Source organism: Cinclus cinclus, chromosome 22 (assembly GCF_963662255.1).
Source record: "Cinclus cinclus chromosome 22, bCinCin1.1, whole genome shotgun sequence".
NCBI lineage: Eukaryota > Metazoa > Chordata > Aves > Passeriformes > Cinclidae > Cinclus > Cinclus cinclus.
The window spans coordinates 7,107,534-7,124,044 of record NC_085067.1 but is presented as its reverse complement, the minus strand read 5'-3'; the positions used below and the strand labels follow the sequence as shown (position 1 = coordinate 7,124,044).

The 16,511-nt window shown below is 48.5% G+C and overlaps 1 protein-coding gene across 1 annotated transcript in view; it reads left to right on the top strand.

Annotated features, from left to right (window-relative positions):
* The first annotated feature begins 1,919 nt into the window (after window positions 1–1,919).
* The window catches only part of CAMKK1 (calcium/calmodulin dependent protein kinase kinase 1), a 50,523-nt gene continuing 35,931 nt past the window's right edge, over window positions 1,920–16,511 (top strand). The window contains exons 1-3 of the mRNA XM_062506944.1: window positions 1,920–2,360; window positions 10,871–10,918; window positions 12,497–12,550. Of these exons, the coding sequence (XP_062362928.1) occupies window positions 1,920–2,360; window positions 10,871–10,918; window positions 12,497–12,550 (543 nt within the window). The remainder of the gene's footprint in view (window positions 2,361–10,870; window positions 10,919–12,496; window positions 12,551–16,511) is intronic.

Genomic DNA, 16,511 nt, shown 5'->3' with positions numbered 1-16,511 from the left:
TTGCTTAGCTCAGAAGCTTTCCAGGCTTCACAAAAGCATTTTGCAGACAGCAAATCCTTGGTGGGCTTCCCACAAGTCAGTTTTGAAGGGTCACTGCTGGCTGGCTGGTTTGCAGCCTGGGTTTGGGGGTTTGGAGAGCAGGGGGGTCTGGCAGAGGGGAGGCTCGTGCTGCTTTGCCCCTGAGTTTGTGGGACCACGTGCAGTGTGTGCTGGGCTGAACCCCAAACCCCTTCCCTCACTGCTGAGAGCCACCCCCAGTGCCTGCACCCTGGCTCCAAAGGGGATTTGTGCTTTGGGATTGACATGTTTAAATATAGTTTTAATAGAAGCTTTTAAAGCTGATCTCACCATTTCATTACTGTTTTGAGTGAGTGACACTTCTGTCAATTTGTTTCAAGCAAGCCTGCAGAAAAGACAGGAGAGGGGAAAGGAGGTGAACAGTAGAATGTGGAGAGGAATATCTTAGATTTGGGTACTCCATTCCTGTGACACCAATTGTACAGCATGTGATTGGCACATGACCTAGAGTGAAGCCTCCAGTCAAGATCTTGATCTGGTTTTCTCATTGATATAAAAGGTTGCTTGAGCTTGGCTGCCATGGGGGACTCAGGAGGTCATCCCTGTGCAGGAGAGTTCACTGTAGTGTGTTTAACTGGGCATTGCAGGGCAACTTTGAGCCCAGTTCAACCTGTGCTCCTTGACAAGGGCTGTGTGTGTTCCCAGGCTGATGCTGGATGGGGCTCTTTGGACTCGCTCTCCCCCACCCTGTCCTCATGTAAATGAAATGCAGATTTCAAGTGGCACCTGGCTTGCAGGGGTTTTATGCACAACCTGCTTTGAATACAGAGAACCACTGGTTGCAATATTTCAGGGTTAAGCCTACTCTGGAATTCACTGGATGCAGGCCAGGATGCTGTGAGTCAAGTCAAGTACTCCCCTACTATCCCCAGAAGCTGGGCAGAGATGAAATGATGCAGTGCTGCACCTTCAGAGGTGATTAAGTGTTGACAGTCATGTGCTGCAGAGGATCATTTCCTGCTCTGCACTGTGCTAGGAAGACTGAAATCTGTTTTAAATTGAGACTGAAATTAGCATCCTGGAAACAACAATTTTATGCAGAATTTTTAGCTTTGTATTGCACTTTTGTATTCTGTAGGTCTTTTCCAAGGAAAAGATGATTCCCACCACACTTTAATCATTAAGCATTGTTGATTTGCAACTCACTGTGGCTTTTATACATGGTAGGCAGCAAGTCTAACATGTGTTTGCACACAGACTGCAGCTGTGTAGGGTCAGGGGCAACCCTGGAACCGGATTTGCTTTTAAATTCTGCTTTTGTTGACCGTGTTACAAATGGCAGTGTGGAAGTCACCAGGCTTGGCCATTCTGTGACACTGTCTAAGTCCCTTCAGGGCAGCAGAGAGACTACTGGGGAGCCCTAAATGGCTGTGGAGTTGTTATGCCTGTTGGATTTGAGTACATGCCAGAAGCTCTTGTATCCTATAAATAAGAATTCAAGAGGTTGAAAGTTCGACCCTTGGCCCTCCACTGTTGGGATGCTTCTCCAGTTTTGTAGGCTCTGGTTGGCTGTAGGTCTGGCTACAGAAGGAGAAGTTCTCTTTAGCTGTGTCACTTGTTAGGCATCAGATAAAATCTCATTTTTATCTCTTTCCTGTCTAGCTCAATGCCTGGGTTTGCCTTTTAATCTGAGTGTTTGTACCTTGTGCCTGCCAGTGTTTTGCCTTCACTTTCTGGCATGCTGGAAGAAGCCAGAAATGACTGGTTATGTTTGTCGAGTGAACATTATTATTCAGTTTACCTCTCTTTGTGATTCCTTCCAGGTATTTCATGGAGCCTTTGAGCTCTAACATCACTGCTCTCTGCGTGGCCATTTGAGACCAAACAAGCTGGACACAGACATGGGAGACTCTCCAGGAAATGTCACAGATGGGGGCATGGACACACAGACTGAACTAGTGGAGAGGGTGGCAGCCATAGATGTGTCTGTTGTCCCAGACAGAAGTGACCAAAATGGTGAAGACAACCCTGAAGAAAATGACACGGTCTTTTCTGATAACATAAAGGACGTCCAAAGGAATGGAGTCAGCAGTGATGTGGGAATCAATGAATTTCTGCCTTCCCAACAGTCAGAAGATACTCACTTGAGGCATGTTCCCAAGAGACCTCTAACTAGACCTGGTCTATCAAGTAGGAAGTTGTCCCTTCAGGAAAGATCATCAGGAGGTTATTTGACTTCTAGCAACACTCCAGGCTGTGGTCCTTATGCCACAGGGCCATCACCACGTATAATCAGGAGACCAACAATAGAGTCCCATCGGGTCTCCATATCAGACTCTGAGGTAGGCATGTTCTCTCCTACAGCTGAGGTGTTGAGGTAAGCTAAGTCTTTCTCAGGTGGTAATGGGAGCCTTCAGTCTTCTGGAGTAGTAGATCTGAAAGCACTGTTATTTCTATGGGCGTGGAAAAAATCCCTGGAACCAGGGATCATATTAGCTTGGAATTGGAGAGCTCAGCTGGGTGTAGCCCTGGCCTTGACATTTGGCTCCTTTAGCCCTCACCTACCTGGGATAGTCTTGTTAAGGGACCATGACCCCTGTGTCATGGTAGCACACAGGAAGTCTTTCAAGTTGTTCAGAGAAAGGGCTGTGGCCAAATGACTTTGTTGTTGTGTCCCTGCTGTAGGTGTCCTTTGGGAATACACCAGTCACAGAAGCTTTGCTGATGGTATTTTATGGATTTAAACTTCTGGAGATTATGCATCTGCTATTGTGTTTTGCCATAATTGAGGGCACAATTTAATTTTTTAAAGAGCTGATATGCCTGGCTCCTGTCAGGGTTTTCTTTTCTCTTTAAAGCATTTGTAACAGCAGTGTTAAGGGGAGGTTGTGACCCTGCTGTCCTTCAGAGGGGTGTCTGGGTGGCTGTGATTGTTCTGCAGCTGCTCTCCTGATCCCAGACCTGCCCTGGAAGAGCTGTGACATGCTGTCAGTGGTCCAGTGTCTTGATGGAATAGATGATGGTCAATTCCCAGTGCTGGATGTGCTGTAGTGGGGAGGGTGGGGAGCAGGGGGGCTGCTCAGATCACACTGCCCAGTGTCATGACCTAGATGCCTGCAGCAATGCAGGAGCCCACATCACTGGAGTTTAGACTTCTGCCAGTGTTGGGTCCAAGGGGCCTGGAGTTTAACATGTGTGGCTTGGTGTTTCCCTTTTGAGAACTGGGTCTTTTCCCCTTGCACATCTCAAAGGATGGTGGTGCACACCAAATCATCCACTGTCCTCTGGGGAGTTGTGCACATCACATCAGCTCTGGGATGGGTGGTGCAGCCCCTGCTGATAAGAGGATACATGCAGAAGGTGCACTGCAGAGACTGCAGCTCCTTTGACAGCAGCCATATGCTTTAATAAGGGAGGCAGGGAGGGAAAGGAGCCAGTTCTTGGAAGCAGGACGTGGCTTGAGTGCCAGCTCTCCCATCCTGCAGTGCTGTGATTGTGCCAGGAGTAAGGCTTTTCTGAAATCTTTCAACATAACTGCAGTCAAGTGTGACTGGCACATTCCCATCTGCAAGCAAATTCAAAGTACTCCATCCTCTTCCACAGCATCTGCATCCTGGGGAGCAAGGGTTACTGCCTGGGGGTGGGAAGTGCTTAGTTTGAAATGCAGATGTGGAGCCCTTGTGTCCCTGCTCCTACAGCAGCTCTTTACTCAGTGCTGCCTTTTTCATGGCCACTTTGATATCACTGAGAGAGCACTGCTGTGGTGCAGCCCAGCTGCTCAGCAGAGCTGTGATCACTGGAAACCATCATTCATATTAACGGGGAATGGCTGTGGTAGGAGAGCTTGGGTGAGCTGGGAGCATTCTGAGGTGGGTGCTTGCCCTCCCAGAGGTACTCTCAGGAGCTGTGCTGCTCCTTCCCACCTTATAGGGATAACATCTGTACTCTACAAGGAACAGAAGGATTAGGAAGATGCATGCTTGGATACAGGGTAAAATTTGAGGCTGGGCACTGAATCGTGAGCAGTGTGTGTCAGGTGTGTGACAGAAGGTGAGTGTGCAGCCTGCACTCAGCCCAGCTCCAGTGTCACCACTGCTTCTGCCAAGTGGCTGTTAAAGGGTTGTTGTGTTGCTGGCTTTGGGAGGCACTGCCAGTCCTGATCCGAGCTGTGCAGCTGAAAGAGGCAGCAGGGAACTCTGAAAGAAATGGAGAGCAGGTGCTCTGTTCTCTGTCAGGCATTCTAAAAGTTACCAGGGTCTCTGTGTTGAGGCTTTTGGTCCTACTGGGGATGAAATCAGCCCATAATGAGAAATAGAGTCACGGTGCACTTGGCAGCAGCTGCTGCTGGGTGTCTCTTGGTTGCTCTGATATGCAGACCCTCAGTGAACAGTGAGGCTGGTGGGTCACTGACGAGATCCAGCTCAGCAGGCCCAGCAGTGCCCTGACCTGCCTGCATATGGCTCTCTTGCACACCTCGTTCTAGGCAGGCTGCACATTTGTGTTCCAGTCAGTGCCTCTCAGCTGCTTAAAGCCATTTTGGAGTTGGTTCTTTCCCCTTGCTTTGGGTTTCTGGCATCCTGAGTCAGTGCCTTTCAGTAGCAGAGCATGCATTGCTCCAGCTCGTGGCCAGTGCCTGGGTCAGTTACAGCCTGTGCAAAGCTGCAGATGCAGTTCAGGAGCATTCAGGCTTTATCAGTACCCATGTGCAGGCACTGTCTGTCAGGAGCACAGCTGCATGTCACAATTTCCTGTTGTGCTGATAACCATCTCAGACTGTCTGCTTCCCTCTCCAGCAGGATGGCAGCTCAGTGCCTGCCTGCCATTGATGCTGTATCCTGGACTGATCTGGAGAAATAATGGAGGGATGTGCTATGCAGACAGTATGGGGACACGGCAGAGCTGAATGCTCTGCTTTCACTGATGAATTATGGAAGAACGTTGTGTTCTCTTAGAGGCATACTGCTGAGCTTTTTAATGCTGGTTTAATATTTGTTCACAGGCTGGGAGAGAAACTTCTGTTCAGGGATCAAGAGGTACAAGAGCTGAAGCTGAGCCTGTGAGGCTGAGGGAAGATTTATCAAGTGGCAGCAGCAGGCAGTGAATTGGGGCTGTCCTGTCACTCAGACCTATTCCACAGATACCTGCCTTCTGAGCACAGCTTTGGGGTTTGTTATTTAGGTGGGTGGTAGCTCCCGGGCTGACAGGGCTCCAGCAGGACTGGGGCTTGTTGTCTTGCATGGAGACTATTCCCAAAGACACCAATTAGCCAAGTGCCCTTGGACAAAGAGCTGGCAGCTGCTGGTGTCTTGCAGCCACTGCTGACAAATCTGGGTCTGCAGTTTTAACTCTGCCAGAGAAGTAACATGTTCTGCTCTCCCAACAGTGCTACTGTGTTCTCAATTAACCTGATCTGTCATTTCTCTATCAAAAAAATGATCTGTAATTTTAGAAATTCCCTGCTTGTTCCCTTCCTTTCTTAGATTATTCATGGCCTACGGCCTGGAAGGTTCTCTCAGTGCTTCAGGAGTGCCTGATGGGATTTCCGCTGCCTTTCTGCCCATCAGAGCTTTGCTCTGACAAGGGAATGGCTGTACCTTTAGCTGTGGCACAGAAGTGATTAAGCTGAAGCTATTAAGGGTGCATAAAGCTGCAGAGCTGAGGTCCCAGAGTTTAGGTCCACTTTGCCTCTGTTCATGTGACATTCCCAGCTCCTGCTCAGTGCTGGCAGCAAGGCAAGAGTAGAGGATTTTCCAGAGGCTGCTAAAAGCAGCTTCTGCTTTGCTGCCCAGATGATGCCCTGGTTTGTATGTGCTGGGGAAAGACTCTCTGAAGATGTTTGTACATGGGCATCTTGTCCCTATCTGACTGACAGAGTTTGTCCTATCTATAACAGCATGTCTTGGATCTGTGAAAGGAGAGAGGTGCTGCATGTTGGAATGAGGCATTTGAAAGCGCAGTGCTGGTGGGTTTGGGATTTGTTTTTGTTTGTTTGTTCATTTGTTTGTTTATAAATTCTGCTGTTTTAAAGCAACCTTTTTAGTTAGCCAAGAAAATCTTACTTGAAGAGTGGCTAGGAGAAGAATAAAAAATGTCCTTTTTTTCAGGTTTTCTCCTCAGACCTGCCAGCACAGTTAATGGCTTTATACAGTCTCTTCTCCAGTCTCTTCCAGTTGAATTTCCTTTCCCTTTCACATGTTCCCTTCCTCTCCCTGGACCCCAATTCCCCTTGCCCTGGTGTCCACACTGTCTCTTCACCCTCTGGGATCAGTAGGAGACTATTCCAGGGGTCCTTGCAGTCATGGTAATCAGCTGCAGCTATGTGTGCTTCAGCAGGAATGGAGAGGATGAGTCAGGCCAGTGCCTTCTACCTCCTTGGAGATGCTCCTGGCCTGCAGATGTAGGGAGGAAAATGAGCTGACAGAGGGAATTTTCCTATGCTCAGTGCCCATGGCTTACTCCAGAGGCATGGGAAATAAATCACTTCTTTGTCCTTTCGTTCCTTGGTTTTCCCCATCTCTATCATAGCCCCCTGCTTGTTTGGCCAGCTGCTCTGAAGCAGCTGGTGTCAGGAGCTGAGAGGCAGTACCTCGGTGCTCAGCTGATCCAGGGCTCACATTCCTCCATGGCCTGGCAGCTGCCTGGTTTTCTTCATAAAGTGATTTCCTTGCTGTGCACAAAGGTAAACTCAGGTACATGGACATGGGCTGAGAGCTTGCCCTTGCAGCCTCACAAGTCCCCCAGATGAATTTCTTCTAGAGGTCTTACTGTGCTGTTCAAACTAGAGCTCTTGAAAAGATTAAAGAGACTCAGAAAACATTTTTTCAAAGAAGACTCCCCCACGCTGCTTATTTCTTTTCCTTGGATTAATCAACCTTTATTTAAAATTCCATTTCCGACTTGTCTAAAGGGTAAAGTTTGAGAGAAGGAGAAAGCCCAAAGCTGCAGCTGGAGAGGGGCTGGGCAGGGTCTGCCTTGGTCCCACGAGTCTCAGGCTCCTGCATCTGCTCTGGGTCCAGGTGGGTGAGCCCCAGTGCTGTGCTCTCTGCCCAGCCATGGCCACTGCAGTGCAGCAGGACTAGGCTTTCTTTTAGCACTTCTTTTTGGATGTTGTTTCAAAATCTGTTTATTTTCTTACCACCTTGAGGTCTGGGCTTCCTGTCTGTCCTTCTCTGTCCCTGAACAGCTTTCTAATTTGAATTCGCTGCTGCTCTTAATACCCATTTTCTGGCTTTTATTTTCATTTTGCCTGTTTTCAGAACTGCCTTCACTTACCCTTCTAGGCAGGATGAGTTTAAAGCAGTGTTTCCTCATTTTTCTTCCATGCCTGTCTTTAAGGTGTCTCTCTGAATTGCTGAAAATTCTTTTCAGATTGGGGAATTTGGCTTTGTTTAGGGGACAAAATTCTCCATTATGTATGTATAATCTGTTATGTGTATGTAGGCAGTCTGTTTTCAGAAATGTCTGATTTTGGAAATCAGCTCTGGTTCTCTCTTCCTATCCATGCATCTCCCTGGGACAGCAAAGGCTCTATTCTCAGTTTCTCAGGGTTTCTGTCACCCAATGGTGGCCACAGTGGATTTCTGAAACTGGGTCTGGACTGCACTGTCCTTTATGATTTTTGACCAATTTTTGTTTGCTGTGGTATTGATTCCCCCCCTTCCCCCTCTGCCTCTCTTGACTAATACCTTGGACATGTGGGCACAGGAGCATCTTGTTTTTTTAAGGTGAAACAATTATTGCACACTTGGACTGGCTCAGTCTAATTTGGTGACAGCTTCTCATTTAAGGATCTCATTAAGGTTCTTGCTCTATTTGTATTTATCAGCAGTTGATAAATACATCGGCATGATGAAATCAAGAGAATTGTACAATGTTATCTTAGAGAAACACTTGGCCAGAGATAGGTGTTTTTCTCTGACAAAGGAATAGGACAATTATCCCACTTCCTGCAGGAGAACCAAATAACAGAATAATAACCCTTCCAGTCAGCAGCAACACATGGCAGGAGTCGCTGCAGTAGTGAATTATGCTCTTTTCAGCAAGGGCAAAAAAGCATAGAAAGCACTTATAATCTGGTTTGATTTTTGCTATGTTCAGCTCAAGTGCTGGAAGCACAGCAGAAGCTGAAGTGGTGGTGCTTCCTACCAGGAATTATCTGATAATAATCTGAATTATTATCGATGGGGCTGTGGGCCAGGAAGGGATGTGGTGACAGGAGTGTCACTCTGTGCTGCAGATCTTGTCATTGCCTTTCCCTTTGACCCTAGCTGGGTGTTCCCTCCCAGTGGTTATCCACCCCTTTCAAAAAACTATCCCTAAAGAGGGGGGTTCTGGTGTTACAAGCTCCACCTTCAAGCAGTGAAACATCAGGGAGATGCTTCAGGTGATCAGTCTGGTGGGGGATAAGAATGATAATTTCTGCTAAGAGGTAAGAGGGATGGTGGGAAGGTTGGAATCAAGGGAATTGGTGGCTTGGACTTAGGGGTAAGGCACAGTCCCTCCTCCTGCTTTATGTGGATGGATGGATGGATGGATGGATGGATGGATGGATGGATGGATGGATGGATGGATGGTCTGCAAAGGGCTCTGCTCCTTCTGGAGGGAGAGAAAAGATGCCACCATGGCTTTCTTGGCAGTCTGTGAGCGAGAAGAAGCAGCACTTGGTGCTCTGAAGATTGAAACAAGGTACTGAGTGTAGAGCAAAGAGTCAGTGGCTATGTGTGAAAGGCTGTGTCTGCTCCTGCAAGTGATCCCTGCTCAGGGAGGAGCCTCATAGCAAGACCTGGTCATTTCAACTTGCTGGCTTGAAGAGTAGGAGATGTGAGGTGGTTGGAGGCTTTATTGGAGGATTGGTCACTTTTCCTGCCTGTCCCAGCGGCTCCAGTGGGTGTTTCATCCTCTGCAGCACTGCAGTTTTCACAGGACCAGGTGAGGGGTACAAAGTTGAGCACAGAGAAACCAGGAAAGGAGACATCATCAGGAGAGTGTTCCTGCTGAATTTGTGAAAATCATCACGATGCAAAGCACAGCCTCACACTGGGAAGGGAATCTGCTGGCACAGGGTTTGTGGGGGAATTTGTCCTCCTCGTGTCCATAGCCTGGGTTCCTGCATGCTGCCCCCTCCTTTAGGTAGGTGCATCCTTTCAGACCCCTCATGCCTTACATCTTGGCTTTTGCCGGGTCGTGCTTTCTCCTCTCTCGGTGCTTCTAATTCTGATGGATTGGTTTTTATCTTTGGAAAGATATGTGCTTTGCTAACAGCAGAGTTAATACACTTCTGTGGCCCCATTACTCACAGCTGGCTGCTCTTCCTTGTCAGAGAGGTGGAAAAAACTTCCTTCCCTGGCAACAAGGTCAAGATTTAAACCATTCCTTGTATTCCTGACAAACCATGGCTTGTAGGCTTTGAAAGTCATCAAGTCCCCCATTTCTTTACTTTTATTGTGATGATCTCTTGAGTTAGGAGCATTAGGAATGTTTTCTGGTTGGTGATGGAGAAGAGTCCAAATTATCATCTCCCACGCCTGTGCTGGGTCCTGAGAGGCAGAGGAATGTTGCTCTTGGTGGGAATGCTGCCTGGGGCAAGGGACTCTTATGTCCCTGCTCTTACCAAGGGACTGAAGGCATCTGGCACTGCTTTTATGTTGTGGTGCTGCTTCTGTAGATTACAGGGTTATTTTGAGGTTTATGGGAAGGCTGATCTACCTGTCTGCATGTTTTATATCAGCTTTGTTCCCAAAGAAGTGCAGAGGCTGGCTGTAAGTTTCCAGCCTGCTTTAGTGCTTGGCAGTCTTGGGGAGAAGCATTCAAAAATGCTGGCTTGGGAAGTGCATCCCATCTAAGGCTCAGCCCTCACCATGTCCCGGGGTTGGAAACTCCTTCTTTTCCTCACCCACCTAGGTGGGGGCTCTTCCTTCCCCTGCAATGCAGTTCAGTGCTGTGTTCAGTGAGGACCAAGGCAAACTGCAGCCCACTCTGCCTGGTGCCAGCACTGCAGAGATCCCAGCAGAGCTCAGCTCTGCAGCGAGGTGTGTGCTGTGCTGTGCACCCTCTGCCATTGCTGGTTTTCCTTTAGGCTGTACACTTCTAAAGGGAGGGTGGGTTTAACATCAGGTGGCTGCATGGATCTTCACTTCCACTGTGTTTTTCCCCTTTGCTGCTCCTGGTCCGTGCAGGAGCTGAGCATCCCATCATCACATCCCCACCCCGTGGGCTTTCAGGGCTGGATTCCTTGCCAGCAGAGATCACACCTGCTGTGGGGCCATTTATTTTAGCAAATACCATATCAGCTGAAGGGAGACCATTGTTTGGGTTGCATGGCAGAGGAACTTGGCTCTGTGAGCTCTCCTGGAAGAGCAGCCCAAGATCCAGGTGAGGGCTCCTCTGGGTGCAGCCACAGCTGGAGTGGCCCTGTCTTTGCCAGGCTGATGCTGGGAAGGGCACAGGTTCATGCTGTCACCCTGGGCTGGATGCTGCCAGGCTGTGAAAGCCCAGGAAAGCTGGGACAGGGATTTTCCTGCCTGGTACTGAACACAGTGCAGTAGAGAGGGTTAATGTGAACAGCCCAGGGGCTTCTGTCAGGCCCCTGGGCTGAACCTAGGGCAATGCTGGGGAACTGGGGTGGTTTTGCACCAGCACAATTGAAATCAGAATTCAGCCCGTGATTGTTTTGTCTTGGGTTGTCAAAAAGAAAAAAAAAAAAAAAAAAAAGCAGTGCTTATAGTGTAACATACACCAGTTTAAGTAAGATTAAGTCTTTAATTATTTAGCACTCTGCTGCTACTTGAACTTGATTCAAACTCAGTCATTTCCTTTACCAATACTCTAATTATGTTCTCCTTTTGATTTGCAGGACTGTGTGCAATTAAACCAGTACAAGCTGCAGAGTGAAATAGGAAAGGTATGTACTGGGGCTCATGCTGGTCACACCAGCCTGTGTCACACATGTGAGTAGGGGTGGAAAGGCTGTCCCAGCCCAAGGGACCTCACTGGCCAGGACTCCTTGCAAGTTATGTTTGGTTTGGGGTTTGTTTTTTTTTTTAATTGTTTTAGAGGTTTTTTTCCATTATTAGTTTGAGCAACTTTTGTTCAAGGTCACAGTTACTTCCTTTGAAATCTAAATTTATTTTTCCTCCCTCAGAAGGTGGTTAGGCTGGCTCCCTTTCAGGCTGTTTGCTTGCCAGATGTAACACTAAGAGCCTTTGATACATTAATACAACACAACAAAGAAAAAAATAAAAACCAAAAATATGATCAGGGCAGTTGTTTGGTCCCCACCAGGACTGGTTAAAGCTTTTACATCATATGAAACGATCATTTAATTCTAGTGCATTAAAAGATGCAGAATGATTCAAAAGAGATTCCTCTGAAGTTATTAGAGGTCTGGGCTGGTGAGCAGCTCAGACACCTGCACATTGGCTATGTGCCACCGTTGTAGATGGGTCCACAAGCAGTGTTGCTGTGTGGAAGCTGTGTCTGCCTCTGCAGTTGGAGCATTGCAGTCAGAGGAGGCTGCACCCTGAGCTGCAGAGACCTTCACCTGGAGTTTAATTAGCCCAAACGCCCCCAAAACAAGAGCCCCCAGGCTGGGATGGCAGTCCCACCACCTGTGCCATGGGCTGTGCATTTGGGAGGGAGTAAGGCTGCAGGTACCACTGCTGGCACAGCAGATCCCAACCTCACACACAGCTTCAGACCCACTTATGACTTCTGTATGGTTTAATAAGAGTGTGAAACCTTCTCTCAGGTGGATTTGTCCCTGCCTCCTTCCCTGTGGGTCACAGCAAGCAGATGGGCACTGTGAGGTTGGTGGAGGCTCTGCTGTGCTTCTGGACCACCCAGATGGCTTGTTAGTCTCCTCTGAGGCCAGAACCTTATTTCAACTCTCAGTGAAGTCAAGAAAAGTATTTTGAAGGCTCTGGTGTTCATTCCACTCATTTATTCAACAGACATTTATCAGGATAATACCTGGTTATGCCTCACTTGAACAAAATGAGTATTTACTTGGAAGTTTGCAAAAACACCAGTTTGGATGGAGCTTGGCTTCAGGCTGTCCCTGCAGCTGTGGATACAGCAGCAGTCCAGGTCTGCATCTGCCTGAGCAGCATGTGCTTGGTGGAACAGCAATTCATGCAGAATTTCCAAATTTACACCAAAAAAATTCTGCTTGAAAATTTTTGTTTCTGCTTCTTACCCCTGTCTGAGTTCAGACAGAGATGGTGGCTTTGGCTTTGGGCAGGAGGTGATGGGCCAGTGCTCAGCTCCTTCAGACATTAATAATCTTCCAGTGGCTCCAACAGAGCTGCCAAAACATACAGACTTGCTGTAGGGCCACATCACCTGCAGGCTGCTCAGGGTTCAGCATGGTCTGGGGCCTTGGGAGTTGTTTTTTTTCCCAGCTGTGTTCTACCAGCCTTGAGCAGCAATGAGATGAGGGGAAGCTGCTGAACTGACTTGTGCAATTCCTGTTTATTTTTAGGGCTCCTATGGCGTTGTGAAACTGGCCTACAATGAGAACGATGACAAGTATTACGTAAGTGTGTCTCTCCTCTGCTCCTCTTTGCTGCTGCTCTTTCCCCCCTGAGAGCTGGGTCCCTCTACCTGGCTGCTTTCAGGATGTGCACTTGTGATTTGGGTGGCTTGCAGGGAGTTGAAGCTGTGCTGGGCACGGAGCTGCTGCATGCAGGAGGAGACTGGCTGGGTGCCTTATGTAACAGGCAGGCTGCAGAAGCATGTTGATGATTTGCCTTGGCATTTTCTAGCTATGAAGCAGGTCACCTGAAATTAGAGGCATGTGGGTGGTGGTATTCAGCACCTGCTGTGCATTGGAAGCCTGGCCTGGAATGTGTTTTGTAAGGAAATGGGGGCGTTACCCAGAAAAATGCTGGACAGCGTGGTGTGGCTGGGCAGTGCCAGGCTCCCTGTGTCCTACCCCCTTGGGGGATGCCTGGAGGACACTGAATGAGGCTCACTGTCAGGACATGAGGTGTAGGGTGCAAGACAGAAGGCAAGTCCTGGGGTTTAACAAAGCCAGAGTTGGAGAGTTTCATATTCCAAAAGGCCTCTTATGCTGAAGGCTCCTGCTCTGTGCCTCCCCTTTCAGAGGCAGATAAATCCCAACCATCCCAGCTGAAATTCCTGCAAAGTCTGTCTGCAGATGTGCTCATGTCCCTGGGCTTTCCCTGTGGCTTGTTTTGTTCAGGCTGAGAGCAGGAGCTGGAAGGAAGGAAAATATCCTTGCTGTGTGTGGCTGTGCCTGGAGGCTTCTGGAAAGAGCTTCCAGCAGTTTCTGATGGATCCCAGGGCAGGAATCTGCTGTGGGATCTACTGCCCAACACAGACCTGCCAGAGCTGCTGCTCCACACTGCATTTGGTGAGAGTGTCCTGCTGTTGCTCCTGCATGTGGATGAAAATGGGCCCAGCAGAACACCCAGGCAGTCTCATGTGCTGCTGCTTGTCCCTGCTGGCCTTGGGACAAAGGGGAATAAGAATGTGCTCTGGAATATAGAGCATGCTCATTCCCCAGTGCTCCCGTGATAGTTTTTCTTCCCTGACTCTTTATTACAAGTGACACACCAGGTTGAAAGGGTCAGGTGGGAGTTGTATGCCTATGGGTATTCTTTAGCCTTTCTGTGCTTCCAGTAGGCATGAAACTGCAGCAGGAATGTCTTGAAATGAAGGATGGAAGAGATGAGACAAAAGTCTGGACAAGGTGCCCTGGAGCTGGCCAAGGAAAGGAGACACAATTCTTTCCATCTCCTGTCCTTTCCAAGCTGATTCACAGCTGCACCAGAGCTTTTTCCAATGGCTCCTTTTCTCTGATGCCCTCCAAATCCACCCTGCCATGCCCTGTAGCAGGATGGCTTGTTCTGCAGAGAGATGGTGCCAGCCCTGGCTTCCCTGATCCATCTGTCCCACCAGCACAGGCATGCCTGTGGGGTGGGAATGCATCACATCCATAAATCATGTTTATTTCCAGCTGAAAATACTTTTCTTTGGAAAATCGTAATCCTTACATTTTGGCACTGCCCTTTAGTTCAGGAAATCCTATTGAGCTGCCCAGTGGTGGGCAGGGCATCTGTTACAGCTTGGCAGGGGAGGGCTGGGTTTAGGATAGCATTGCTGCATTCATGTCCCTGTTTTGGATGCAGATTAACCCCATGGATGTAGGTTTAGCTGGTCAAATCAAAACCAAAAGTGAAAGCCTGTGTGCAGGTTAGCCTGGTATGTGTTAGTTAATCCCACTTAATCTTCGTTTCTAATCCAAGCAAGTACTTCAAAGGTTCTGCAGCCTGGGAGGGGCTCCGTGCCTGGGGGCTGTTTGAGCCTCACCTGAAGGCAGGCAGGGCACAAAGCCCCCCTTAGTGCCAGCACTGCAGGGATGTGCTCCTTGCTTCCCCCCATTCTCCTTTTGGGGTTGAGCTGGGTCCCAGCTGGGCTGCTGGGGTTGTGAAGGTGATCCTGGGGGTGTTTGGAGAGATGTGCCCAGGGCAGTGCCCTGGTGCGTGTGCCAGGGCTGTGTGGCTCTGGTGGGTGTCAGTGCAGGACAGGAGGGGGCAGGCAGCTGTGCTCCTGTGAAAGGCAGTGATCTCTGATCTCTGTGTCCCACTGTGTCCTTGTTCCCCTCTTGGCTGGGGCAGGGGGAGCTGTGCTCTTGCCCAGCTGCAGTCCCATGTCTGGCACCCTCATCCTCCCAGCTACCTGTGCTTGTGTTTTCTGGGAGGGCAAGCCGTGATGGAGACACCTCTGCTTTTTCAAGACATTAAGCCAGCTCAGGAGCTGGCAGACTTTTCAAAGCTTCAGAGGAGCAGTGCCAATTGCATAACTGGCTAATGGCTGCTTAGCTCTCCACCTGCCTGGTGTGCCTGACCTTTGAGCTCTCCCAGAGCTGAGACAACTTCATCCTGCCCTGCTTATCCTTCCCATCCCAGGCTGCTCCTCAGCAGTGCACCCTGACCCCTGGGGATACCTAATGACTCTTATCATGACAAGAGAAGCAATTGTGATTCCAATAGTTGGGAAGGGCATTTTCTGTGTGTTTGTTTTCCCCCCAGATTTAGCTCTTGATGTGTTTTTTGTCTCGGTGATGAAAAGCAATAAGAAGTAATTGGAGGAAATCAGCCCTTGGCTGGCCTTTAGTGAGCAAGGCCAGGTTGGATGGGGCTTGGAGCACTCTAGTCTAGTGGACGGTGTCCTTTCCCACGGCCAGGAGTTGGAACTGATGATCCTTAAGGTCCCTTCCAACCCAAACCATTCTGTTGTATTCTGTTTCTGTAAGTGATTTGCATTTGCAGTGGTTCAGCATGAGATCAGGTTGTTGCTGCCTTCTTTATTGTATTTAAGCTAGTGTGCTGCAATAACAAGGACCAAAATGGTAAAGAAATAAGAAAAATAAAACTATTTGGGGGCATAATTCAGAGTGTGGCTCCTGATTGTTGCTGAGGTGTGGGACCCTTTGCTAGCTCCCTTCAAAAGGCAGAGTTTATAGGGAGCAAGGACTGAATATAGCTCCTGTCAAAGCCAAAGGAAAGATTGCTGCTGCTTTAATGAGTTTTGGATCTGGCCTAGAATTAGGAAAAACTCTAGAGAAAAAAATTCAATCACCACATTTGGGAAAAAATGTAGATGGGTTGTGTTTACTTTGTGGCTTTTTTACCTTCCATTAAAGATGAGGGAGTGTTTCTAAGAGCTTTGCCCTTGGTTGCTGTGAGCACCCGCAGTGCTGGGAGGGCTGTAAAGTGTCCTGGCTCACATCAGTGGATGCAGGGAATGTGTCAGACCTTGGAAACTGGAATTTTTGCACCAGGTATGTGACCCAGTGCTCCCTCCAAGGAGGACTCCCCACTGGAAAGCAGAGCTGGCTGCCAGAGCAGAGGACCCTGCTGCTCCTGGACACATGAAGCTGTTACAGCAGTTTCTGTGGGGCCCTGCCAAGAAATCCTTTACACTGGAAAGGTTTCAGTGTCTCAGTTTGAAGGAGATGCTTTGACGATGACTAGGGGAAAAATCAAAGGCCAAGTTCTGTGGAAAAGCAGCAAATAAAAATCAAAGGCAAATGTGTCCAGGCAGAGATCTAGATTGGAATCATTGTGCTGATGGAATTTGATTCTTTGTTGCCTCAGGTCATGTCTTCCCCCTATTTTCAATCTCTAAATCAGCTTGCAAAGAAAAGTGGTTATGATGGGCATTTGTTATGCTACTGCTGGAATAAGGCAGTAGCATTTAGGTTGTCAGTGGAGTTTTCTTTTTTTCATCCTCCTTTTTTAATCCTGTTTCCTAAGAAACAAGATTTGTGTGATTGTGCTCTCTCCCTCTGTTTGTACCTAACAATCTTTGCATGGAGGGCTGTTTCCTACCAAGTCTCAGTGATGGGGAGAAATTCCTTCCAAGTTCATGAAAGGAGTGTCTGAACAAAGGGCTGCTGCTGAGAAGGTGGCCAGCAGCAAGCCTTGAACTTTCCAGCCCCCGGAGAATCCGCTTTGGTTGCCATCCAG